The 25,800-nt window shown below is 38.1% G+C and overlaps 2 protein-coding genes across 6 annotated transcripts; both read right to left on the bottom strand.

Annotated features, from left to right (window-relative positions):
* Positions 1 to 4,917: 4,917 nt before the first annotated feature.
* mmadhcb (metabolism of cobalamin associated Db) lies at positions 4,918 to 17,080 on the bottom strand. 4 transcript variants are annotated; one of them, XM_067514770.1, is made up of 9 exons: positions 14,379 to 17,080; positions 14,186 to 14,227; positions 13,751 to 13,800; positions 12,435 to 12,585; positions 12,072 to 12,292; positions 9,475 to 9,583; positions 8,863 to 8,993; positions 7,420 to 7,506; positions 4,918 to 5,213 (listed from the first exon to the last, which is right to left on the bottom strand). In XM_067514770.1, the coding sequence occupies exons 3-9, from the start codon at positions 13,757 to 13,759 to the stop codon at positions 5,019 to 5,021; spliced, it is 903 nt and encodes a 300-aa protein (XP_067370871.1). In that variant the 5' UTR covers positions 13,760 to 13,800; positions 14,186 to 14,227; positions 14,379 to 17,080; the 3' UTR covers positions 4,918 to 5,018. The 4 variants fall into 4 exon arrangements, with proteins under 4 accessions (XP_067370871.1, XP_067370873.1, XP_067370870.1 ...); XM_067514772.1 differs by having other exon boundaries at positions 12,435 to 12,545; XM_067514769.1 differs by lacking the exon at positions 14,379 to 17,080 and having other exon boundaries at positions 14,186 to 14,372.
* Positions 17,081 to 17,470: 390 nt separating this feature from the next.
* LOC137132412 (acyl-CoA-binding protein-like) lies at positions 17,471 to 25,356 on the bottom strand. 2 transcript variants are annotated; one of them, XM_067514779.1, is made up of 4 exons: positions 25,221 to 25,356; positions 19,334 to 19,451; positions 18,699 to 18,761; positions 17,471 to 17,747 (listed from the first exon to the last, which is right to left on the bottom strand). In XM_067514779.1, exons 1-4 carry the CDS (start codon positions 25,233 to 25,235, stop codon positions 17,674 to 17,676), a joined length of 270 nt encoding a protein of 89 aa, XP_067370880.1. In that variant the 5' UTR covers positions 25,236 to 25,356; the 3' UTR covers positions 17,471 to 17,673. The 2 variants fall into 2 exon arrangements, with proteins under 2 accessions (XP_067370880.1, XP_067370881.1); XM_067514780.1 differs by lacking the exon at positions 25,221 to 25,356 and adding an exon at positions 24,535 to 24,653.
* Between the last annotated feature and the right edge of the window lie 444 nt (positions 25,357 to 25,800).

Raw genomic sequence — 25,800 nt, 5'->3', positions numbered from 1 at the left:
TAGGCGCTCCGTCTCAGGTGCCAGACCCACAGGTGCTGGAGCAAAACTGGGGGGTGCGGATCATCCCGTTGGCCTGAGACACCACTTCCCCACGCCATGGGAGCTCCCAGGGGAGGCCGACCAGCATCTGGTAGAGTGCCGAAAACCTTGGTGCCCCTACTCACCTTGGGACCACAAGCATGACAGTGAGACACTCCTCTCTCACGCGGTCCAGCAACCACGGAATCAGAGGAACAGGTGGAAAAGCATAGAGGAGCCCCCTGGGCCAAGGGCAATGGGAGAATGCATCCACCCCAAGGGGAGGAAATCTCGAGCTTGGGCTGCAAAAAGGTCCACCTCGGCCCTGCCGAACCTGCTTCAACCCTCTTGGACCAGTTCTGTGTGTAGCACTCACTCCCCGGGCCGGGGGCCCCCCGTGACATACTGTCCGCAGCCGTGTTCAGAAAGCCAGGGTTGTACACAGCTCTGATGGACCGGTTACAGGCGTGCTAACAGTTATTTCTAGAGTCAGGAACAGAAACACTGTTTGGCTGAGTAGGAGAAAGTCAAGAGCAAAACACCATGACCAACTTAATGACAGGTTAAGGTGAGACTGACCTGAGGGACTGTAGCAGTGACTCTGAGCTCCTCCGTTAAGCACTGGCTTTACTGACCAGCCTCAAGATTCAGTGTTCTTCAAAAAGCCTGACCACGGACTGTAAGGCACACTTTGAGCTGAACCAAACACGTCATGTAAGGCTAGCCTTGCAGCCCGAGCTGAGGGCAAGGAAAACCTTTTAATATAGACAAATTGCTTTACGCACACACAAATCTTGCAGATGGCAGAACAGTATTAAAATTCCACTCGTAACAAGACAGCCAATTGTAAGGCTTTCCAGCACTAAGTGTTTTCTCAGATAATTAGCTATTTGAGTGAGTACATTTGCACATTATTTTACATACACACAAATATTATTTAAAGTTACAGATTTCTGTACAGACTGAGACACGAAGGAGTCACACACAAATCCCTGTACACATACGAATAATTTCACTACTATTGTACTTCCATAGTTATGATTTGAGGGGAAAACTAAAATTCAAAATCAAAAGCAATCGCACGACTAGAAGATACTTTTGTGTAAGTATGTGTGTGTTCTATAGGTATAAATGATGTATTAGTAACTATGTTTCGTATTGTATTTTAGATATATTGGATATTATAATCATAAAGGAAGCTGATTTAATAATTATTCATAAATTACTTAGGAAGAAGGGGTGAGGGTCACTTCTTTTGGAATGTGTTGATAAATGATTTTGCTTCATGTTTGTTTTATGTAAATATTGATTTTCTTTTGTTTTGTGTCCTTTTTGGACTAACAGCTTGTATTATCTTTTTTCTTTTGCTTTACATATTCAAAATAAATGTCAATTCAAAATTCAACCGGAGTTCCAGTATAATTTTACAACGCTCTTGTCAAAATTGTCAGTTTTGTTTAAAATGATTGTTGATGGTTGATCTGCTTGCAGTGCAATGCTGACAAAACATTTCCTGTTGATACGCCTCAGGTTAACTATTCCGTTTTTAAAATGTGCGAAAAAAAAAACCCAAAGGAAATGTCATTACCTTCCATTAATGAGGTCTCCTTAATCTGGTGTATAACAGGCTCCCCGGTATACAGATGTCAGATTACTAGGCCTTAAAAGTGTGTCCAAAACCTTAGCAAAAAATGCCAGTCAGATGTTATTACTGCAGAAAGTGCCTACTGGCTCAAATTTAAAAAAATAGAGTGAAATTATTATGATTTAAGACAGGATCTTTTGATCAGACCATACATGAGCAGTCTTCAAAGTTTTACTGTATGGTTACGGTTTTATTAGTTCTAGTTTCAGTAGCTAACTACACAAAAACAATTGTTTAACTACTTGAATAATTTAGCAAATGTGTATATAGTTAAACTACCAGCAAGCCAACAGCAAAATGGAGTTAAACTACAAAATTAATTACTGCACATGTTGTTCACTACTTTAACAGTGGTTCTCTAATTTGTTGGATATTTTCATTTCTTTATTGCATTTATTTTGCTGTTGTTGATGTGGAGATGTTCGGAAATCTTTAACAAAATAATTTCTTTAAAACCGGTCTCCTAGTGAACATCCCCTCCCATATATAAATGAATGATGGCCAAAGTTAGTACAAACCTTATACAAATGTTAAAACAATTTCATTTCAGGCCAGTTCTAACCCACTTCTTTTTGCTAGTCAATTCATAAATTGTTTTCCCATTTTTAAATATGTGTAACTTATTTTATAAATGGTTACATTTTATTTAGATTTTTTTAAATGAATATATTTGACCTCTTGACCTTTTTTGCTGTCGTCTCTCGTCACTGAAATATGAAACGTAAACAGAGCATCAAACAGCACTTTAACAGGCAGTGTGGACACAGGTTGGGCTCTGTGGAATCCCTGTCCGTCTACCTAAACTGTAAAGCAGCAACAGTGTCACACTGAACAGTTTGACTGCCACTGAAATAAAAAAAATATTTTCGACATACTATGTTTGCTTCATGTGGTTAAAGCATAACACACATACAATATTAGTTTGTACTTACCATGTACCATGTACTTACCAGGTACATGCAGTTCAGCACAGACAGAATGATGGAGGAAAATATGGGGAGGCTGTAGTGAACTCGATGCGACATGCAAAAGAAGCCCAATCTGATTTCTCCTTCACGGCCGACATACTTTAGAAGCGTGACATACAGAATTTAACTGTATATTCACAGAACACGCTTTCTGAGCATTCTGACTTTTCTTTCTTGATTCTTTGTTTGAGTTGTGTTCGTGTTGAGTGACAGAGCAAGGGGAGAGAAAAGGGAGAGAGAGACACACACACAACGGACCTGAAGCACTATAGCAACTATATAGATATAAAAAAAAAATCTGCAACATATTTAAACTTCTGAGGCACTTTTTGTTAGCAGCATTTTCTGTTGGACTCTAGGCAGACTTGGTTTCAACAATGAAGCAATAAAACCAGCTTTATCCTTTTAGTGAGAGTTAAGAAATCACGATTTCCTGCAAAGCCAAAAGTTCTGCCAAACACAGTGCACCAAGGTTACTGTTACATAAATGACAAAATAGAGATAAATAGACTTGGGCAATATGATTGCATCAATTATTTCCATGAATTAAAAATTTTAAAGCTAATTCAGACACATCGTTTATAGGTCATGGATTAAATAGTTTATTTAATTTGTAAACACAGCTCCATATTTATTTGATGCTATAGCAGCTAAAGGCTGAATGAGAGATCATTAATAGAATAATGCCACTGTAAGTCCACTAAAATCCAACTGAAAACTAAATTAGTCGATTTCTACTTTGCCTGTAGCTCTCCCCTCCTAAACTTTATCTCCAGTAACGTGAACGGAGCATTTTCTGTCACTATATAGTTGAAATGGGTGAACCTTGCAACTTGTTTGTAATTAATTAGAAAATATATTATACTAAGAGATAAGCCCAGATAGGTTTGAAGCAGGTAGGTTTGAATCCTAAATACAAGTGTTTTGCATACATACAGACCTGAAACTGGATTTATATAGTGTTAGTGTTCATAATGCAGATCCCTGGCAGAAAATGAGCGAGCCATAATTCCCATATTATAATGGGCATTAATCAATGCCCGACCTGGCAGATCAACACAGCATCGTAATAGGCTTCTGAGGAAGTTGCTTAAAGCCGCATGGAATCCACATGGAACTACGTCTGCATCAGGACAAATTCAGGGACGGATCACAGCAGATTTACACTTCTACATCTGTACCGCTCTGATTAAATGTCCGCACTACAAAATCTACATTTGATGTTTACATTCAATACTTTCGTTCATGATTAATTCTAATTAAAATTTTGCATTTGTATAGTCCGTGGGAGATCTGCAAAGTGGTTAGCAGCCTTACACTTGGTAAGTCCGTCAGATCCACCTGCAGGCTGTGGCCTCCCTGTTTGGGATTTGTAATGTTCTTCATGGGCTTTCTCCAAGTACTAAAAGATTATATACATGCAGCTAGGTTATATGGCAAGTCTAAATTCTGAGCGTGATACGTTGTCTGCCTCTCTGTGTGAGCCTGTGATAAACTGGCGACCTTCCTGGGTACATTGCCTCTTGCCCAGTGACAGCTGCGATGAGCTCCAACAACCCCAGGACCCCTGACAGAATGAGTGGTTAAACTAATTGATGGACTAATGTATACTTCATGTCCAACATATTTTACTTCAAATTTTGTCATTTCACCATAACTATTAATGTAAATTGTAAATTGACAATGTCTATTTTGTATTTTGTGCATTTGATTATTAGTATGTTGTTTATTCACATTCGTAAATCTAACACAAGAATACAGGCATACAAAGAATATAAACTTTGCTATAAAACAGATACACTTTTTACTTTTTAATTGGCTTATTAAATTAATTGTAATCTATACATTTACTTAATTGTGCTTGCAGACGTTGTTTTTCAAAACATTTTTTAAAGTGGGACTAATGCTCAGTCAGTTTTTTTAGTGGTGTATTGTATACTGAACTTGAATACAATTTTAGTTAATGCACATAGTATTTCAACTTAATGTTGAATTATTATGTCTAAATACTTAATTTCGAAACACTTTTAGTCCTGAGTTTATGTACTTCTGCCTCCTCCATTTGCACTCACAATCACACACACACCAAGAGCTGTTATGCAGCTGACCAATGCTCACTGGGAGCAACTAAGTTGGGGTTCAGTGTCTTGGTTAAAGACACATCGACATGTGACCAGTGGAGATGGGACTCAAACCAATAACTGTGGGATTGGTGGATGACCGCTCTACAGTTGCCCCAAAATTAGTAGTAACAAATTCTAGAATTTTATAGTTTCACACTTGCACTGTTGGAAAGAAACACTTTATTGTGTAAATAGGAGTCACTACATGATGAAAAGAAGTGCTATCACTTAAAACTCCAGAAAGGTTTCCAAATAATTTTGTATTCATCTGCTCAGCAATTTCTTCATGATAAGGCTTCTGGGTGGTGCATTGGTGAATATTGTCCCCACAAAAATGTGTGTTCCCCACAGTGAGTGCCGAATCACTCTGCAGCAGCCCAGGTCCTCAATTTGGAATCCGAGGTGGTGATACCTTTCATCAGTCTCAAACAGCATGTTGTTGGTGTATGAACCAAAGAACTGAGGGAGGAACACAAACAGTCTTCATACATGACTGAAATTAGACCCATCACGAATCATTTTGCTTTTATATACAAATTAATCCTCAACCCACTTTTTAAAAAATCTGAATTTAGTACATCAGCAGCTTTTGTTGTAGCAACACAAATGAGGCATACATGTCCTGCTGTAGAACAGGGCTGCAGAAAAATAAAAGCTGTCTGACCAAAGAATTCTTTGGACTAACCACTGTGGTGCTTCCCATAGAACTAGCTACCTTCAGGGGCTTTTTTCTGTTTGCATTTGCACATAATCATATCATAATTTCATAATATTATGACCACCTGTGCAATTTAATGCAAACCTATACAGTGGGGCTGCCATTAATTCTACTTTTTCTGTTTTTTCTGCCCAAAACATTAGAACCCCTTCATCTAATACTGCACTTTAGTACAATTCAACTACCTATTTTGACCTCAATAATAAACACATAGTAGAATTATCACCTTTTTGACATTTTCAACCTAAAAACTGAGAAATTATAACCTTGTAAAAGAGCTGGTTCCATAGGAGAAGAGCTTCATAGCTAAGGCTCTGCCTCCCATTCTGCCTTTGGAAATTCCAGGAACCATAAGTAGGCCTGCACTGTGAGATCAAAGTGATCTACTGGGATGACATGATACTATGAGGTCTTTTACATATGATGGAGCTTTACCATTTAGAGCTTTATCTGTAGGAAGCAGGGTTTTATATACTATTCTAGATTTTTTGGGAAGCCAATGGAGAGAAACTAGTGAAGGTGAAATATGATCTCTGTGGCTAATTCCCGTAAGCACTCTTGCAGCAGCATTTTGGATTAATTGTAGGCTTTTTAGGGAGCTACTGGGGCGTCCTGAAAGTAGGGAATTACAGTAGTCCAACCTAGAGGTAACAAATGCATAGCCTAACTTTTCAGCATCCCTTGGAGACAGGATGCTCATAATTTTGGTAATGTTCCACAGGTGGAGGAAGGCTGGTCTAGAAATTTGTTTTATATGTTAAGTAAAGGACAAATTCTGGTCAAAAATAACTCCAAGGTGCCTTGCAGTAGTACTAGAGGCCAGAGTTATGCCATCTAAAGTAACAATATTGTTGGACATCATATTTCTGAGATTTTTGTCATATATTATGACTTCAGTTTTTACTGAGTTTAGATGCAAGAAACTGAGGAACATCTAGCCCTTTATGTCTTGTAGGCATGCTTGAAGCTGATTAATAGATTTTTTTATCTGGTTCCATAGATAGATATAGCTGGGTATAATCAGCATAGCAATGGAAATTTATGGAGTGTTTTCTAATGTATGTAGGAAAAGAGCACAGTCCGAGGAATGAGACTTTTGGAGAGGAAGCGATATAAGCAGCGTCTCCCCTCCGGTATCATGGGCAATGTGAGATCACTGGGGAAAAAGATAGATGAGCTAACAGAGTCAGAGTCTGATGGAATTCCAGGAGTGCAGTTTGATGGCTACACATGACTATTCCTGACCTTAACATCTCCATTGAGGGATATTAGACTGTTCTGAGTGACAGAGACTCCACGATGAGCAGTAAGCGCAACGTAGGGGGGCTTGCTGTTTTTCTTAACAACAGATCTCAGACATTATGTTTTAACCAGTGAATTCTCACATGCTATTGTAGACTCTTTCCCCAGCTCCTAAACTGATGCCGTCATGTTACGTCATCGAGGAGAGGAAACTCGAGCAGAACACCACGAGGGAGGTCTGGAGTGGTAGGCGGACCATCACAGGTTTTAAACCAGCTGGCAGATGAGCTGAGGGAAGTGTGGCTAGGCCAATGACTTTAACTTGTTCTATAAGAGGTTTGATACTGTGGCCCCTGCCTCTGATGCCTGCACTGACACCTGTCTGCGACCACCGCCACGCTCCCTTCTTTTCCCCCCGATAATGTCTCCAACAATTGTAGTGGGTCTCCTTACACCTCTTACAATTGCCCTCTCTCAACTCTAAATGTGGACTACAGCTGTACAACCCCGTCACCCCCCCCCCCCCCCCCCCACCCCCCCCACCCCCCCCACCCCCACCGCTTTAGACTCATCTTATTTACAATTTATTACACTTTTTGCACACACTGTCACAAAGAAGTGGCACACACACGGCCTGTTCAACAAATTCTGAGTACAGGTTCCTTAATCTTACACCACTAAGTGAAAGTGACTATGATATCTTACCGCTAGGCCGGATGATGGATCAATAAAGTCAGCCCAGAATTGTTCTCTCTGAAGGATGTAGCATATTTCCTTGGCTCCTTCAACAAACTGAATGATATAACAACAACTGTTAACAAAAATATAATTAGCAAAATTTTAACAAATCAAGTATTTTCTCAACAGGTTCTCTGATCTGTACAAACTCTGCTAACTGTTTTTTTTAATCATAACTGAAAGACCTCATTTAGTATTTGGTCAGATGATCAAACAAAATTCCCCAAATATCAGATTTGCATAAATCAGTACAGCCATTAATCATAATACTTTAAAACCACTGTAATCGAGACTGGGAAATTAACACCCACTAGATCATTGTCAACAACTTGTAAATACACACTTATCTGTACAACCCAGATATCCAGCTAAAACACACCCCTTTTTTAAGGACACACATGGGCAGAGAAAGTGACAGGATCTCCTGTTTCAAATCACATATGGAAGACATCAATTTCTTAAAAAACTGCTGAAATCTATAATCTAATCCAAAACTGATGTTTACTGATAACAAGTCCTACTTCCAGTGTTCTAATCCAAGTCTTTATGATCACATTAGTTACGAGCAGGATATCAAATTACAATAAATGATGGAAAATGTACTAATCAAGCAGAAATAATTGTAATTTTGTGACTGGTTAGAAGAGTGAGCTCAGAAACCAGTAATAGTGAATCTCTCTACACTACTGCTGGGGCTGTTCTGTGAGTGTAATGTCCCTGGAGGTGTACACAGCACCTCTTGAATATACACATTAATAAAATATAGGAAAAAGCAAATATTGTGGCTTTATGCAGTATGTTTAGATTAAGTCAGTCAAATCGGTGGTTGCTCTTAAATTTGTTGTGTTTAACAAGGAGCTTGCATCGTGCAATGTAGCCAACTTATTTCTGTTCAAAAGGTCTTCTAAGAACAGTGGCCACTGAAAATTTCAAACTGAAAACTGCTTGAATCCTGAAAACCCTGAGAAAAGGTAACCAGGCACTCCTCATAACCTGACTAATACATCCTAAGAGTTAAGCATGGTGGTGGTAGCATTATGCTGGGCCATGGTTCATCTTTCAACAGGACAACAACCCCTGTGAATGTCCTTGAGTAGCCCAGCCAGAGCCCATACTTGAACTCGATTGAACTTCCGAGAGATCTGAAAATGGCTGTGCACAGAGTCTCCCCATCCAACCTGATGGAGCTTGAAAGTTACTGTAAAGAAGACTAGGAGGACCTTCTCAAAAATAGATGTGCCAAGCTTGTAGCATCATACTCAAAAAGACTAAGGCTGTAATTAGTGCTAAAGGGGCCAATTTAAAAACTGTCATTCAGGAAAAGCAGATCATCTACACCAGCATTATCATTGCATATGTTTTAACAAATTACATGTGTTCCATATTCCATATTTTTCAATAACAGCTTACCTTGTCCAGCATCTGCTCTCTTTCCAGCTCCACCTCAGGACACCATGATGTCATATCGTTCACAGTCTTTTGTGTGACTGTGATTACCATCATACCAGAGGAAGGAGCCTCAGGAAACATGGACTGGAAATCTGTTCATCAAAATATCAGGAGACACACAGACATCATACATATATTCATCATAAAATTTTTTCATCATAAAAATATTCATCATAAAATATTGACTTCTTGCAGTATAATTACAATAACAACGTGGATGCATATTGATGCACGCTAAGGTTTCAGCAACCCATGTTCACATTTATGTTGAGGTGAATCTGTGACCAGGGGCAGTGTGAGATCTGTGTGCACTGTCCTATCCGAACACAGCTTGTGCAGACATGAATGCTCACCTAGTTTTTCCTTTTAGTTAGCAAAAGTGGAATTGAAAAAATGTTGGTAAAATTCCACTTACATGTGAATTTTATCACTTACAGTGTGTGTGACTTGTAAAACATAAAAAACACAATTTGCTTTTCATATAGATACTTCAAAAATATTTATCAACAATATGTGCTAAATATAGATTAAGGACATGAAAAAGCATGAGAGTGTAAAGTGTCAGTCCTCTACCTTTCTTTAGTAGATCAGGACAGGGCTGTATGGCACATTCAACACTGGAGTTATCAAAATGGTGTTCAGCTGTACAGACACTCTGAGATGAGGCTGGGTCATCTTTCTCCTGACACACATGCACAAAAATCACATATCTGTAATATTTATGTTTACAGCAGACTTCTGTAACATGAGACATTATTTTCCTTTACAGCTGGCTTCAAACTAATTCAAATAGTTGTGGTCAAATATGTCCAAAATAACAGAAAACAGTGGCTATATTAGCAAGACTGTCAGAAGTTTGAAAAGTTGATATAAAGATAATTTACATTTGTGTGTTGAACCACAGAGATGTCAATTTGTCACACAAGTAATTACAGCTCCCAACCTGCTTGATATAACCTGTGTTGGATTTTTAAAACGGTGGCATGAAGAGGCCAAAAATGTCCCCAAAAACAAAATCAAAAATAACCTACACACACAATTTCCTCACATTGTCAGGAAGGTATGTATATGGGAAGACAAATGCTCGTGTGTGTAGCACATTGCTCTGTCTCCAATTGAGATTCAAAAATGAGTGGGTGTGTGGATGGCATTTCTATCACTCAACTGATGTTGTAATCAGGTGACAGAACCTTTTTTAAAAAAATCTTTGATGTTGCGGTAAACAAGAGTTTCCCTTAACTGAATTTCCCATCATATTATGCCTCCTGTGCATACTGATCTCGCACTGAAATCGAGTGGAGTTTCAAACGCAAGGATGGTTCTTCCTTTGGCAATCTCCCTCTGTGTATTATATGTGTGAAATGCCCGATGCCAATGTCTGAAGCTGAATTCTCCTAACATTAAACATCCATAACCCTTACTGCTTCCACAGGATTTAAGAGTAAACGTTGCAGCCAGATCCTGCTAATCACAAGTCCTTTTTAATTGGTCATCAGCAGGTATGCAGACCTCTATAAAAGCAGACATTTTTGCAGTTTGCTGGTTTGGAACATTTAGATGTGTGATAACACAATGCCAAGAGGCAAAGCCATAAGCAATATTTTTGAGCGTCTTTTACACATGCACTGGAACCTCAAAATTATCCAGACTTTACCTGGAAGTGGTGTAAGCTAAAACGCAAATGTCCGCGTGAGATGCTACAAAACTGTCCTGAGTTTATTCTGTGAGAACAAAGTACAAAGTCCACATTATGTGGGCGAGTATGTACAGGAAGCACGCTGCTCTGTCCTGAACTCTCTGTAGGATTTAAAGTGAGTGAATGGACATGCTGACTACATTTCAACTTCAATGACGTTTCTTTTTGTTTTAGATGCACGGCTCTAACGTGCTGTAAACAAAACATCGTTTCTCACAGCATAATTTTCCAGAGTGTGTTACATGTGTGAAACAACTCTGGACAAAGCCTGGAGCTGATTTCTCCAGATATTTTCAAGAGATACAGAGTGAAAGAGAAAAGCAACTGTTGCTGAACATCAATCTGGATAGGGTTCCATCGCCAAACAACATTTTAAAGTGATGAAAATTATTCATCATTGGAAAGCATTACATTCATGCTCAGAGAGCATGATAAATGTTAATGTCACAACCAATTAAAAGCAGTATAATTTCAAGAATAATACACTATCACAACTAATCAAAAATGTCAAGAAAGCTGGAGATAAGTTCAGGATAGACAGAATAAATGAGCCACAGAAAGCTGAGCTGCTATGCAGCTGGCCAACACTTTCCTGGAGCAACTAAGTTGGGGTTCAACGTCATGCTCGACATGTGACCCGAGGGGCCAGGGATCGTAAAGATCTTTGAGTACCAATGTAAGTGCAGTCCATTAACTATTCACCTGATTTAATCCAAGTAAACACAGTGACCTCCATTTGAAGGCACATTTTACCCCGAATTCAGTAGGATTTAAATCTAAAATCATTCAGCTGTGTGCACTCATGTGCAGTAAATGCAAATCTTGATAGACAGGTCAAACTCAGCGTGACACACCAAAGAGTAAAATCACTGCATACCGGCTCTCTTGGACTACTGCTAATATGCAAAATAAGTCTTTAAAATAAGACCATGGAAGGAGGAACTGACACTATACCTGCACCAGGTTTAGTAAAGCGATTTCTGTCTTGCTAGTGGTATTAGTGGTATAATATGAATTTGATTGTTATGTGTAATCCAACTTTGATTAGAAATGTAGTGGACTAAAAAGTAAAAGGTTTTTAGGGTGTTTCTTTAACAAATATTTACTCTTAGATGTAGCGAAGTAAAAGCTGAACCTTAACTAAATCTACTTAAGTTTAGATACAGACATGGCAAAAAATATTGGCACCCGTGAAATTCAGTCAGAAAATGCAACCCTTCTCTCAGACAATTGTTCCATTTGCAAATGTTGGACGGACATGGACGGAAGAGGAAAATTAATGAAAAGTTACAACAAAGGATTGTTCGAATGGTGGACAAAGAACCCCAATTAACTGCCAAAGAAATTCAAGCTGAGCCATCTGAATGAAAAGGGACGCATTAGTAGGAGACCCAGGAGGAAACCACTGCTGACACAAAGCCATAAAAAAACCAAGACTGTTACTCGTAAAAGTTACTCGTATTAACATAGTTACACTGTCAAAGGGGTCTCCAACAAACTGGGTCAGTATGAACTCATGTTTTCCACTGCTGGACAGAGAACACAGCCTTTCAGGAACCATCTTGTGTCTGAGACTTTTCTGTTCTGCTAGCCCTTCCAGATGGCAGTCAAAAACCACATTACTAGGAAGCTGGAGGTGCTCGTCTTGTGGCCCAAAAGGTCCTATGCTTTCATTGGGCCAAACTGTCTGGAGTCCTTAAATGGGAAAGCACATTAGAAAAAAGTACACATATTCATATTAATAAAAGTTTCACACAGTATCAAATTCTAATAAAAGTGTAAAATGTTTTTATTTATATTGAAGTAAAACAAAATAAATGTATATGTAATAGCTTACTCATGTCAGACAGAGTGATGGCGACATTGGGCTCATCAGAACCAGAGGTTCCGGAAGTAGAAACTCCTCTGGCTCCAGATCTGGCTATGCAATCCATTAACACTTGAAATCCTGGGAGATAACGGACCAACTTGGTTCTATTGTACAGCACCTGAACATAAACACACCAATGGCCGTTTTAGCACACGCAATTGCGTGTGCACACACTGATCAACACAGTGTTATTTTAAGCCTTTGAGGCCTCACATTAGAAGTATGCTTGAGTGGGACTATCCTGAAAACATCCAATATTGATTTATTTCATTCACTTATTGTACCATTTCATATTTTATAAATATATTTTATATGCTATGCTCTCACATCTGTTACAGTTTCCAAAAATGTTTCCTACTTTAGTTTAAGTAGCTTTCTTGATTTTTGTATACATCTTAGAATAGCAGCCTCTCTTCAGGGTGTAGAAAATACAAAATTATGTACTTTGTATAAAATGTAGATAATATGCATAGTACTTTTCTAAAGGCCTAAAATTCAAGCCATGGATTATAGTACATTTAGATTACATAATGACTGCTTGGGGTAAGCAGGGTTTCAATTAATTTCTTAACTCCTTGATAGAGTTTGTCTAAGTTCAATAGAATATATCTTGTATGGATGTTGAGATTTGCATATTATTTTAGCAGCAAAGACTGTTAAATACTGTTTAATCTGTGAATTTTATGTGACTGTAGAGTTAAACTAACACAAAATAGTTCTCATTTGATCTACCATGTATGTTTAAAAAAAAAGTATAAAAAGGGAATTTAATTATTCTGCAGAGGTCATTTTAAAGGTGAAGATCACACTGAGTGTGTTTAAACGGACTTAAAACAAATAAGACAGTTTCTGATATAGATCAGCTTCACGTCTTCTCTTTATTTTCCATTTCTCTCAAAATGCAGCATTTTCTGTTACTACATAGTTAATACGTGTGCCGCCAGGCTTAAAAAAAAAGGTGAGGTGGAGGAGAAATCGGGTTACTCTTCTTAAGTGTAATTAAACACAGCTAAGTGATCACCCGATAAAGCTGATTTCTCTGTGTACCCTGGTTACTTAAGTGCTTACACAGTCACCAAATCAAACAGTTCTCTCCTTAGAAATCATTAGTCTTGTGGGTTTTGGTTTAGATACAGTATGATTCCTCCTGCGCTATGAAGGTGCTGACAATTGTCGTCTATGACCTGTCAGGAGCAAAAAGCCCAGTCTATTCTTTTTATGCATAATTTTTATGCACCAGTAAATTATTTTTCGTACACTGTTTCATACAATTTTTGACTTACACAGGCCATCCTGGTGTGTCTCTGTCTACCTGCAGGATCCAGTTATGTTTCTATAAGAGTGAAGAGGGAAGCAGTTATGAACTGTTTTCAAATACATTCTGATACACACACATGATTATAGCCTATAGGACATTTATGTTATTCCAGATTATTACATTTATATATAAAGTAATTAATGGCCAATTCTGAATTCCTGCTAATTTTCTAATAAGAGTATTACTATCATTCTGTACGCACTAATGTTATTCATTAGGAACAGTCACGAAATTGCGCCTTAACACACAGGACCATCTGAAGTCATTCCACAATCTTTCTTCTACACCTTCTTCCCCACTTTCTCTAAATCAGACGGTCACTGCCCAACACCGGACATGTTTTACTAAGCAAAGCCACTATCGTTAAAGTAACTACAGTTAACGTTAGCTTCGAACTTACCTAATTTTTCGAGGGTTAAACCAACGACATGGCTTAATTAGCCTGCATAAAAATCGTTAGACAAGATAACAAAAACAAAGTCATTCCATGATACGTCTTTAAATAGAATATATGTGCATGAAAAACGAGCTCAGTCAAATCTATAATTTCAACATCAAACACGAAGCTGAACTCATCAACGATAAACAATCACCTTGAAATCGCGCATGCGCTTCTATAAGGTTGAGTTTCCTCTGCTTGGGTAGATCGCAGGTGACAAAACCCCTTCAGTGCCCATTACCGCCACCACTGGCTCGGAGTGTGGCAGTTTACTCCGCTTCCTCGTACTTCAGCCAGCGAACTGGGTCCAACCGATGGGCTCGTTGAGATTAACTGCGCTTCGTCTGGAAAGCTTTAATGAAAAGGGGCAGCGGCAGGAGACACACTGGTAATATTATTCGTTTGTTAATATATATCATTGATTACAATTACCTGAATACTGAGGAGAGTTGATTGATTATTTTGTTTAATTAATTGATTAATTTAAGTCTTTGATACCATCAAAGACTTAAAAAGTATATTTAAGGCTATAAATATAATTGGTTTCGTAATGTATTTTCAGACATGTGGAAAAATACTATGTATGAATACTATACATACATATATACTTAGTATAGTATCTATTCTAATAATATGTTGGTAATTTTATGATAATTATTAAGTAACAAACTAAGTTTGTAAGTACATTAAGTAACTTAGAATGTAGGTATATTGCAAGAAAAGGGTTAAGGTTTAAAATGGTTACCTACTACGGGTTATAGAATGAACAAAACTAGAAGGTTTCTGCTATGATTTTACTTAAAGATGACCACATAGATAAACGTTTATTTCTAATGATCGTATCTGACACAGGCATATTTTTGGTATCGCTTTTGATTACACTCATCAAATTACCCTGTAATTATACTGCATTTACAGGGCACTCTTTTTGTAATAATGTTGTACCTAATTTACTGTACGTTAGTGTTGTCACTTTACAAAAATCACTTTCGACCGATGTTCGAGTTGACACCGAACTCATTGGAATTAATTTGAATGCAATAGTTAAGTAACTACTTTTTGCAGAGTCAGCAAACGGGTTCATCTTTATTTCCATCTACGGTGTAGAATCCAAAATACTGGTACACAAAGGGAATAAGGGGATAGCAATGTTTTAACTTGAAAATTTAATTAAATTAAATTTAAGTATTGTGTAACTAAAGGCTATCTATTCTAAAATGACATTGAACATATATAATAGTAATAACAGGGTCCTAGGTGAAAATAATCTAGCCAAAAAACTAGTAAAATTTCTGCAAAAATTTTACTTCAAAAGTGTATAGCACATGATCGTTCTTTAGACAGACTTCCCCAGTAAATGCAGTTGGTGCTTGATTGTTTATGACACCGTGACTCTTAACATGCCCCCATTCCCACTCTCTAAAATGCAGCGCAGTGAACAGTACAACTCTGCTATAACTTGAAGAGAGGGAGCTCTGAACATCTGCCTTATTTTTAAAATCGCATCGTCTCACTTTGCTGAATTTTGTTAGCAGCTAGCAACGCTCGCCACCACCTTATTAGTCTATTCATTTTTTAGGTTGCATCTCCTACAGAGAATGTAGTCCACCTGTGTGCACCTTCCTACAGTCTGTGATCCTCCCTCTTCTTAAAATATGTATTTATCACCTCCATTTCCATTCTTTTTGCAAACTCCACCGCTCTGCCCTACCACATTCCTCTCCTTCAAACCGTACCCATCACCTCCTCATCACCTCTGTTCCCTTCAACTGCTCCTCTGGCTATTTCTTCCTTGGGTATGCCCTTTACCACTTCCAACTTGCATTAAAAATGATCTCTCTCATCTCACACCCAACCTTTAGGAGATATGTTCCTGTTTCAGACTCACGATTTTTTTTTTTTAAGACACTTCACTTCCAATACTCTTATTTCAAGATCATCCCTACACCATTTGTCTCCCCATCAATACTATTGTAGAACAATTTGAACAGGGCCCACATTCCAAGGTTCCAAATCTCACCTCAATGATCCTCTGCTTTCTCCTTTCCTGCTACCTCTGGACATAATGACCGGGCAAAATGAAAAAAAAAAAAATAAATAAAAAAATGGTGTCATGGTGCAAAAATATACAGACCAAACTGTATGAGCAGTTCCTAAACAATCAAAGGATGATAGGTTGTAAAAAATGATGACCAATATTTCTGTGTGATTCTGTGTGGACAGAGATCTTAGATGGTAAATTTAGCTTCCATCAGGTTGGCTGATTAATAAAACCTTTATTATTTGCAAGTATAAAATTTTTTTTAGTATTCTAAGTAGAATTCCAAATGGATCTCATGTCATATAACATAATTGGAACATACTGATAAAAGTAACTCAAATTGAGCATCAACTTTTTTACAATGTGCAAATCAGTTTTTAATATCTGCAACACCACTCATTTATAACTTTTCTAGAAATTCTGAAAACAAGGATGTGTACAATTGTATTAAAAATTGTATCATAAAAAAAAATTTAGGCTAATAATATATAGTCTTTACTTTTAAAAATTAGTTCTAAGCTCATTTTAAATTTGAGGCAACAGTGGCTCAGCTGGTAGAAAAAAGCATTTCAATTAAATGGAGCCTACACTAACATTATTAACTTAAAGAGACAATTTAGTAAATAACACAAGGTCCCTTGAAGCACCAACGAGGGAGTATGGTGCATCCATACTTAATGGATGTCATTTGGGAACTTCTAAAGTTTAGGTTTAGGTGTAGATGCCACAGATATTATTGTGGAGATAAATTTAGTTTTGAAAATGTAAGCAGTACAAAGTACAAATACTTGTATTATAACAGGTGGGAGTGAAAGTACAAAGTTGCTAAAATACTCAGACACCTAAAAATATCTATTAAATTGCAATAATGAACTATTTCTACTACATTATTTCACACCTCTGATAAAGTCAGAACGTTGTGACTTTAGATTGGGAATTTGATCTAACATACTCAGACTTTTACTATGGCTTTTTTATCAGACCTTTATTTCAGAAAATTCAGACTTCAAAGTCTGTCAGAGGAGACTGAGGTCGTGTGGAAGAAGGGTTTTTGGTCTGATGGCACCTTTTTTGGCCTATCAGACAACAGCTGGAATGTAGGTCTGTCTCTCTGTGTGTGTGTGTGTGTGGCGGGGATATCTCAAAGGAAATGCATGTGTGAATCGAGTATGTATATGCATGTATGAAAATTAGAGCAGCCTAAACACAGAAAAATTGTTTTATACTGAAATGGCAGGACTAAACAGATAACAAAAAGGGAAACCAATGGCACTGGTGGCATCGGTTGTTAGTGCCAGGCATTCACGTGAGTTGTGTAAGAACATTAAAAAGGCATTCACAGCATCTAATGGGTGGGTCTCAGTCCATCCAGCAGCTGACCTGGCTGATTTATTGATTTTGTCTGAGGTTAGAATCCATATTTCTGCTTCAGCTGCTCTACCAGGCTGATGTATTCGTTCATGGCATCCTCTTTGCTCTTTCCTTAAAACATAAGAGAGACAAATTAACAAGTGCGGCTAGCCAACAGTGACTTTTGATGATTCTTGAATTCCTTCTGCCTTTAAACTAATTTTTGGCAGCTATATTTAGTTGACACAATTTCTGGTTCAGTTCTACAGTGAAAATGCTAGGGGGAAACAAGAGACTAATTGAGAGTCACTGGAACATTTTTAACCAGGTTAGATCACAACAATGACATGTCCGGCACAATTAAGTTCACAGGATCAGATCAAGACATTTCAAATAGCCCAGCTTCTCACAGTATTGATGCATTTACACTCCTATCACTGCAGCTCAGAAAAACCCCCGAGGCTGTAATATATATGGTTTTTCGCATCGTTACTGAGATGTGTGCATGCACAATATTCACATCATTTGACAAATTAATGACACTATATTTTGGAAAAGGAACGACGACGGGAACAGTAAATACTTTTTTTACTCATCATGCAAAAACACCCTTAGGCCAGCCACTGGTTCTTCCTTATCCTATTTCCTTAGTAAGGTGTTCAAGAAATGTGCAGAGGTTAGGTCAGTTCTGTTTCACCACCCAAGTCATTTAAAAAGGATTACTTCTTTCATCTAGTAAAATTTCTATATTGGAATATATCTCACAGCATAATCTTTTGCATGAAAAAACTAAATAAAAACTAAAACACACTTTAGTAAGACTATCTGTAATTTCTCTTCTTTGCTATGGTTTGTTCATCAGACAAGAAAAAAAAAAATAAAATAAAAACTTAAATAAAATTTCACTTTCATAATTACGGGAGATTTCTTTAGCTCCTTGTTCTGTCTGGTTGTTTTATCACCCATTACCTTTAATAAACAGTTGATAACCGGGTTTGTAGTACCAGTGTAGTTGCACTGCACCTATGAGTCTTCAAAACAACAGTTCTAACAGTTGTAACATGTGCATGATCACAAGTGTACCTTTCAGCTTCTCCCAGGCATCCCATTTAGCTTTCCCAGTGAAATCAAACATCCCAGGACAAGCTTCAAAAACAACAAAAACAAATGGTAAATGTTCTGCACTTATATAGCACTTTTCTTAGTATTGGTACTCCAAGCGCTTTACACTGCTTCTCATTCACCCATTCGTACACACACACACACATGCACACACACGGGGGAGCTGCTATGCAGCTGGCCAACACTGACAAGGAGCAACTAAGTTGGGGTTTAGCGTCTTGCTCAAGAACAGTTCAACATGTGACCGGAGTAGCCGGGGATTGAACCAACAACTGGGGGATTGGTGGACAACCGCTCTACCTTCTGCACCACAGTTTCCTAATAAGACATGCAAGTGATGAAGTAAACTAAACTTAATTAGAATTAGAGGTTGTTGCAAAAGTGTATGATAATAAATTGATAAATTTGTACTATTAAATTTGCATTTTTAACAATGTGCAAACTACTCAAGTTAAAAGATAATGACTTCCTCTGCTGACTGAAAAACTTGGAGGAAATAAATAAATTAATGAATAAATAATAAAAAAGCTTGACAAGTTTTCAAAAACAAAAGAAAAAAAATGAGGCAGTGGTGACAGCACTAAGAGCCGTCTTACCTGTGTTGACATCACCCACAGTGGCCTGTTTAAACAGGCCATACACCTGCAGCATCTCATCATCTGAAGGCTTCTCCTTAAGCTGCTTCACCTCAGCTGCTGCTGTATCAAATTTAGCCTAAAGAGGAGTGGACAAGATAAAAGGCTTTAAACATAATTTGTTACAGTGGAGCAAATTGACAAGGATTCAGTGGTGGTTTTTGACCATGGTCAAGACCAATGGTCCTAGAAAGACTGAACCCCAACACATTTTGTAGTGGGTCAGGGTACCCTTTTGCATGGTGAGAATGAGAGAGTGTGTGACAAACATGACATAAATGACATTAAGGGCATCGTTGAATAATAATCAGGTACATCCAGGCGTAGATACTGAGTGTCTTTCCATATGTTTATTGCATCCAAATTAAACATTATGACATTGTGAAATTAAAGAGGCAGTTTTAACATAAAAAAGCTTAAGATATACATTTCTTTATTTTTTGTCGTTACAGATATCAGTAAATAGTAGATGGTCCCTTACGTAACGCCCCAACAGGTGCAGCGATACCTGTAGGTATGATTGTGTTCTGGATGGTTATTTACACTTTTGTGCTTGTTATTGATGTGTTTTAAAGAAAAGTATTTCAGATATATAGCTATGATTTACCTGAAACAGATCCTGGATAGTAAAATCCTCATTAATCCATTGTACATTTAAGGTGATGGGAGATATTCGGCAGATACTGCTGGTCCAAATACATGTGGTGAACCTGAAAGCTAGGGACAAATCTAAAGACTTTCTGACTGCCAAAGACTGGTTAGTTTACACTTAAACACCTTTTCCACCAACTGTAATGGATTTCTTGTCTAGAACAGTCTGAAAAGATCACACATTTGACAACTGTAAGGTGTGGGTAGAACTGGCAGACCAACCTACAATTCTTCTTGAACAGAAATGATTGTGCGCACTAGTGCCACAACAAATACAGCAGCAACCAGTAACTTTAGCTTTAGCAGAGCAAAGAACAAAAAGAAAAACTAAGATGAACAAAGCACAGATCTAGGATGAGAACTTGGATGGAGAAGTGTAAATGGTCTTCACTTATATATCGCTTTTCTACCTATTGGCACTCAAAGCGCTTTACACTGCATCTTATTCACCCTTTCACACTCACAATCACACACACACTCATACACCGGTGGGGGAGCTGCTATGCAGCTGGCCAACGCTGACTGGGAGCAAGTAAGTTAAGGTTCAGTGTCTTGCTCAAGGACACTTCGACATTGAACCAACAACTGTGAGATTGGTGGACAATCGCTCTACCTTCCTGCACCACAGTCGCCCGGACGTGTGGATGACAGATTGTGGAGAAATAAGGAAATTAAAAGTAAAAGAAATTTGTGAAACAAAGTGAACTTACACGTAAACCTGCAGTCACTGTACTCCACTTGTGCTGTCACTTTGCAGCTGCATGAACACAGCCAAAATAAAGAAAGAAAAGCCAGGAAGCAGCATTTTCTGTCATTATACAGTTTAAATCTGTGAGCTATGCTTTCAAAGTGCATCAGAGTTGAGGGGCAAATCCAACTGCTCTTCTGTTGCATGTATACATGCATTTCTAGTACTATTTCTAGTAAGTGCATTTAAATATTGTTCCATGACAGAGAAAGCCAATTTCTCTGAGTAACCAAGTTACTTAAGTGCAGTCAATGACCTAAGGGGGTTATAAACACATCAGCCACAACATTAATATCACAAGGTGGTTTTAATATAATATTTTGTGTTTTTTATAACAATATTAAGTCATGAAATTTGATCTATCATTATGGGTTTACCACCTGTCAGCACAAAGTGGTTAAAATCAGCTTCATAATTACCAGTGATCACTGACCCTTATGTTATTAATTACTGTACATTATTTTTCATAACCATATCATTAGAAAACACACTCTCTCTTCTCATTGCTATGCAGATGACGTTCCATTATAGCTATCATTTAATGGCTCATGACAAAACTCTGGCCAGATGGTTCTTGATTGTCTGGTGGACTGTGGTTTTTTTAATGAGGGAAAATCTGAAGTTATTTTATTTGGATTTAATGGCAAAAGGGAAACCCTGTAATATTAATCTTTGCTGCGGTTCGATAAACAAATTTGCTCTTTGATTAAAAAAGGTTTTTCCAATTGCGCTCTCTCACCAAGGTGAAAGCCTTTTCTGTTACACAAGGACTTGGAAAATGCTATTCATGCTTTTATTTCCTCAAGGCTGGACTACTGATGTTAACCATTCAATTCTTTAGTGGCTTCAGTTGGTGCTGCGGCACCCTTGCTTACTAATACATTTAATCGTAACCACATAACCCGTGTTGCCTTCTCTTCATAGGCTTCCTATTCACTTCAGGATCCAATTTAAGATCCTGTCTTCACTTTTAAAGTCCTTAATGGTCTGGCACGTTCTTACTTGGCTGATCTGGTGACTATTCGTTTGGTAAATCGCAATCTCAGATCAACTCAACAGCACTATCTAGTTGAGCCCAGATCTGGGTCAAAGCATTGGGGTGAAAGGGCCTTTGCAGTTATACCACTAAGCTAAGAGTGAGACTCGCTTAAGCAGGCAATTGATATGTAATAGGTGAGCTTAGACTGGTGGTTTTTATTATCAAATTTAGACAGTGTGCTTAGTACTTTTAGTTTGTATGTGTTTTAGTAGTGTCTACATAGACTTACGTAAACAGGTTACAGGAAAGCTGATTTCTTAACTGTCGTGTAAGCTCGTGGTAGTGGTGGTATAGTTAAAAGCTTTTCTTTTAAAAGCAGCTCAGCATTTAGCAGGGCGTTGACTGTGACAATGACATTATACAAACATTTGAAACAAGATATTAAGCTGTATTATCAATGTAAAAAATAAATAAATAAAAAATTCTAGACACTAAACCAGCTGCTGTCATCAGTGTATGTATATGGGTGAATGTGAAGCAACAGGACTTACTAAACCCCGAGTCTGGCCTTACTCAAGGTGTGTAATTTTCAACTGCATCAATGAGATTCAATGCTGCCCGTAAAGGGAATCCAAGCTTCTACAAACCCGATTCCAAAAAAGTTGGCACACTGTACAAATTGTGAATAAAAAAGGAATGCAATAATTTACAAATCTCAAACTTATATTTTATTCAGAATACAACATAGATGAAAATTTATCATTTTAAAAAGGGAAAAATAAGTTGATTTTAAATTTCATGGCATCAACACACCTCAAAAAAGTTGGGACAAGGCCATGTTTACCACGGTGTGGCATCCCCTCTTCTTTTTATAAAAGTCTGCAAACATCTGGGGACTGAGGAGATAAGGTGCTCAAGTTTAGCAATAGGAATGTTGTCCCATTCTCGTCTAATACATGCTTCTAATTGCTCAACTGTCTTAGGTCTCCTTTGTCGCATCTTCTTTATGATGCGCCAAATGTTTTCTATGGGAGAAAGATCTGGACTGCAGGCTGGACATTTCAATACCCGGATCCTTTTTCTACACAGCCATAATGCTGTAATTGATGCAGTATGTGATCTGGCATTGTCATGTTGGAAAATGCAGGGTCTTCCCTGAAAGAGACGACATCTGGATGGGAGCATATGTTTTTCTAGAACTTGGATGTACCTTTCAGCATTGATGGAGCCTTTCCAGATGTGTAAGCTGCCCATGCCACACGCACTCATGCAACCCCATACCATCAGAGATGCAGGCTTGAGCGCTGATAACAACTTGGATTGTCCTTGTCCTCTTTAGTCCGGATGACATGGCGTCCCACTTTTCCAAAAAGAACTTCAAATTTTGATTCGTCTGACCACAGAACAGTTTTCCACTGTGATTTCCATTCCAGTAGCATTCCTGTATGTGATGCAGTGCCGTCTAAAGGCCCGAAGATCACGAACATCCAATTTAGTTTTCCGGCCTTGACCCTTACGCACAGAGATTGTTCCAGATTCTCAGAATCTTTTGATCATATTATGTACTGTAGATGATGATAACTTCAAACTCTTTGCAATTTTTCCTCTGAGAAACTCCTTTCTGATATTGCTCCACTATTTTTCGCCGCAGCATTGGGGGAATTGGTGATCCTCGGCCCATCTGAGAGGCTCTTTTTATACCCAGTCATGTTGCCAATTGACCTAATAAGGTGCAAATTGGTCCTCATGCTGTTCCTTATATGCACATTTAGCTTTTCCGTCCTCTTATTGCTACCTGTCCCACCTTTTTTGGAATGTGTAGCTCTCATGAAATCCAAAATGAGCCAATATTTGGCAAGGCATTTCAAAATGTCTCACTTTCAACATTTAATATGTTATCTATATTCTATTGTGAACAAAATATAAGTTTATGAGATTTGTAAATTATTGCATTCCTTTTTTATTCACAATTTGTACAGTGTGCCAACTTTTTTGGAATCGGGTTTGTAATAACTAGGCTAGCACTGCCCCTTAAATCTATACTGCATCTATATACCGATGGTTTAAACACTAAACATGGCCTGAAACGAAAAGGGAAAATGTGTCACTGTGCTGTTAGTGTGTATCCAAATGTACAAAACAAGTCTTACACAACCTTAGGGACATAGAATCCACAGCAGAATAATAACACACAGTAGCATTGTGTAAGAGCAAAGGTCAGGCTGTTGGAATTGTTAACAATAGAAAGGAAAGTCATACTGCTAAAACACTCAACCTAACTTTTATTGGTCAACTGCCAAATCTGACTTGGTGTTTAATAATTAATGGTGGAACGCAATATTGGTAGAAGATGAGAGTGATAATGATAAAAGTGTGTTTTAACAACAAAAAAATGAGCTTTTTTTTTTTACCTTTGAGACTTTCACGGTGACCCACATATTTGAAACAAGGGATTAAACAGACAACCACGACTGTGTACCACAGAATGAATGTAATCTCGAGCAAAATAGTAGTAAGTACTGAATCTGAGACCAACATGATGTGGAACTGAATTTTCTCATAATATCTATAACATGGAAAATGTGTAAAAATCAGACAAGCCATGTTGACCATGCACGAATCCCATTTATGTCACTACTACATTTTCTTTCTCATGTAACTGTACTTCTTCCTTCGATTCCCTCTCTCTGTACTTTTCTGCAAGGCCCCCCAGCTTTGGAATTGTATTTTTAGTGCGCAAACCTGTTTGTTAGTTCGGTTGCTTCCTATTGTTTTTTTACTCACCCAAACAGTCAAGGCAGATGGCCGCCCACCCTGAGCCTAGTTCTGCTGGAGGTTTCTTCCATTAAAATGAGTTTTTCCCTCTTCTCTTTACATAATAAAGTCAAGGGTATAAAAATATGTAAACTACCTTGAGCTCAATTTGTTGTTAATGGCGCTACATAAATAAAGTTGAATTGAATTGCACGCACTTTAGAGACGCCCCTAACCACTGCTTTTCAAAGCACTGCATTTTAGAGCAGCTGATGATACTCAGTTATTGACCTTCGTAACTACGGGTGGGGTAGGTGCAAGGTTTGTACTTTTGACATATATAACAAACCAAAAACGGTAAATACCATGCGAAATGAAGCAGAATCAAGTATACCGATCAATTCTCACCACCACTTTACTCGGCTATACTACTCGACACCAAGTACTCGACACCAAAAATGCACAAATTATTAGCTCGCACATTAAACGGTGCTGGTTGTCAATTAAAACATTGTTTTTAAGAAACAACGTGTGCTTGTTGTCATGTTCTATTTCGAGCAGGGGCTCTTTTTATCGTCAGCAACACTAGCATGCGTTAAACCTAACGGTAACTTTGCATTACTCATAACACCAACTGCCTTCATCTGCGGCTCGTTAAACGAGACACTGTGGAATATGAACGAGCAGTTAATGTTGCTAACAAAACCCATACATACCTGGAGATCAGCCATCTTTAGTTAAGCTATCCGGACACCAGGAACACGTCTCGATGGTGAAGTGAAGAATGAAGTACCCATCATACACCAGCTCGACCCCCGTGAACACGCCCTCCTCTTAACACCATTGGCTAATTCCAAGGTTCACGCAGTACAATGGTCCACTGCAGTGGCGTGAATTGATAAGCCAATCATGTCTCTACACATATAAACTGAATGATACACTGGTTCAAATAGGCTAAATTAAAACGGGATTCTTATTCATAGCAGAGGTTGGATTTGTGGTTGTTAGAGGCGAACCTCTTTGGTTTCGTTCTTTCCGAAGAGTTGTTCAAAACAATGGGTCATGTTTTATATTCACATCAGATTTTATCTTAAACATCCCATAATATAATTTAGTACTTTTAGCCACCCATGCATAAATAAATAATTGGTATTGCTAAAGCGAATACTAAGGTCAGTGTTCTGTGAATATGACATGCATCGAGTTCAGCTCTGTGCCTCTGACCGTGGGCTATGCATCTCTCTCTCCCTTTCTTTCACTCACACTTACACACACATATCCAGACAGAGAAAAATC

This window comes from Channa argus, chromosome 9 (assembly GCF_033026475.1).
Source record: "Channa argus isolate prfri chromosome 9, Channa argus male v1.0, whole genome shotgun sequence".
NCBI lineage: Eukaryota > Metazoa > Chordata > Actinopteri > Anabantiformes > Channidae > Channa > Channa argus.
Note: the sequence above shows the minus strand (reverse complement) of the source record. Positions and strands in the feature narration are given on the sequence as shown.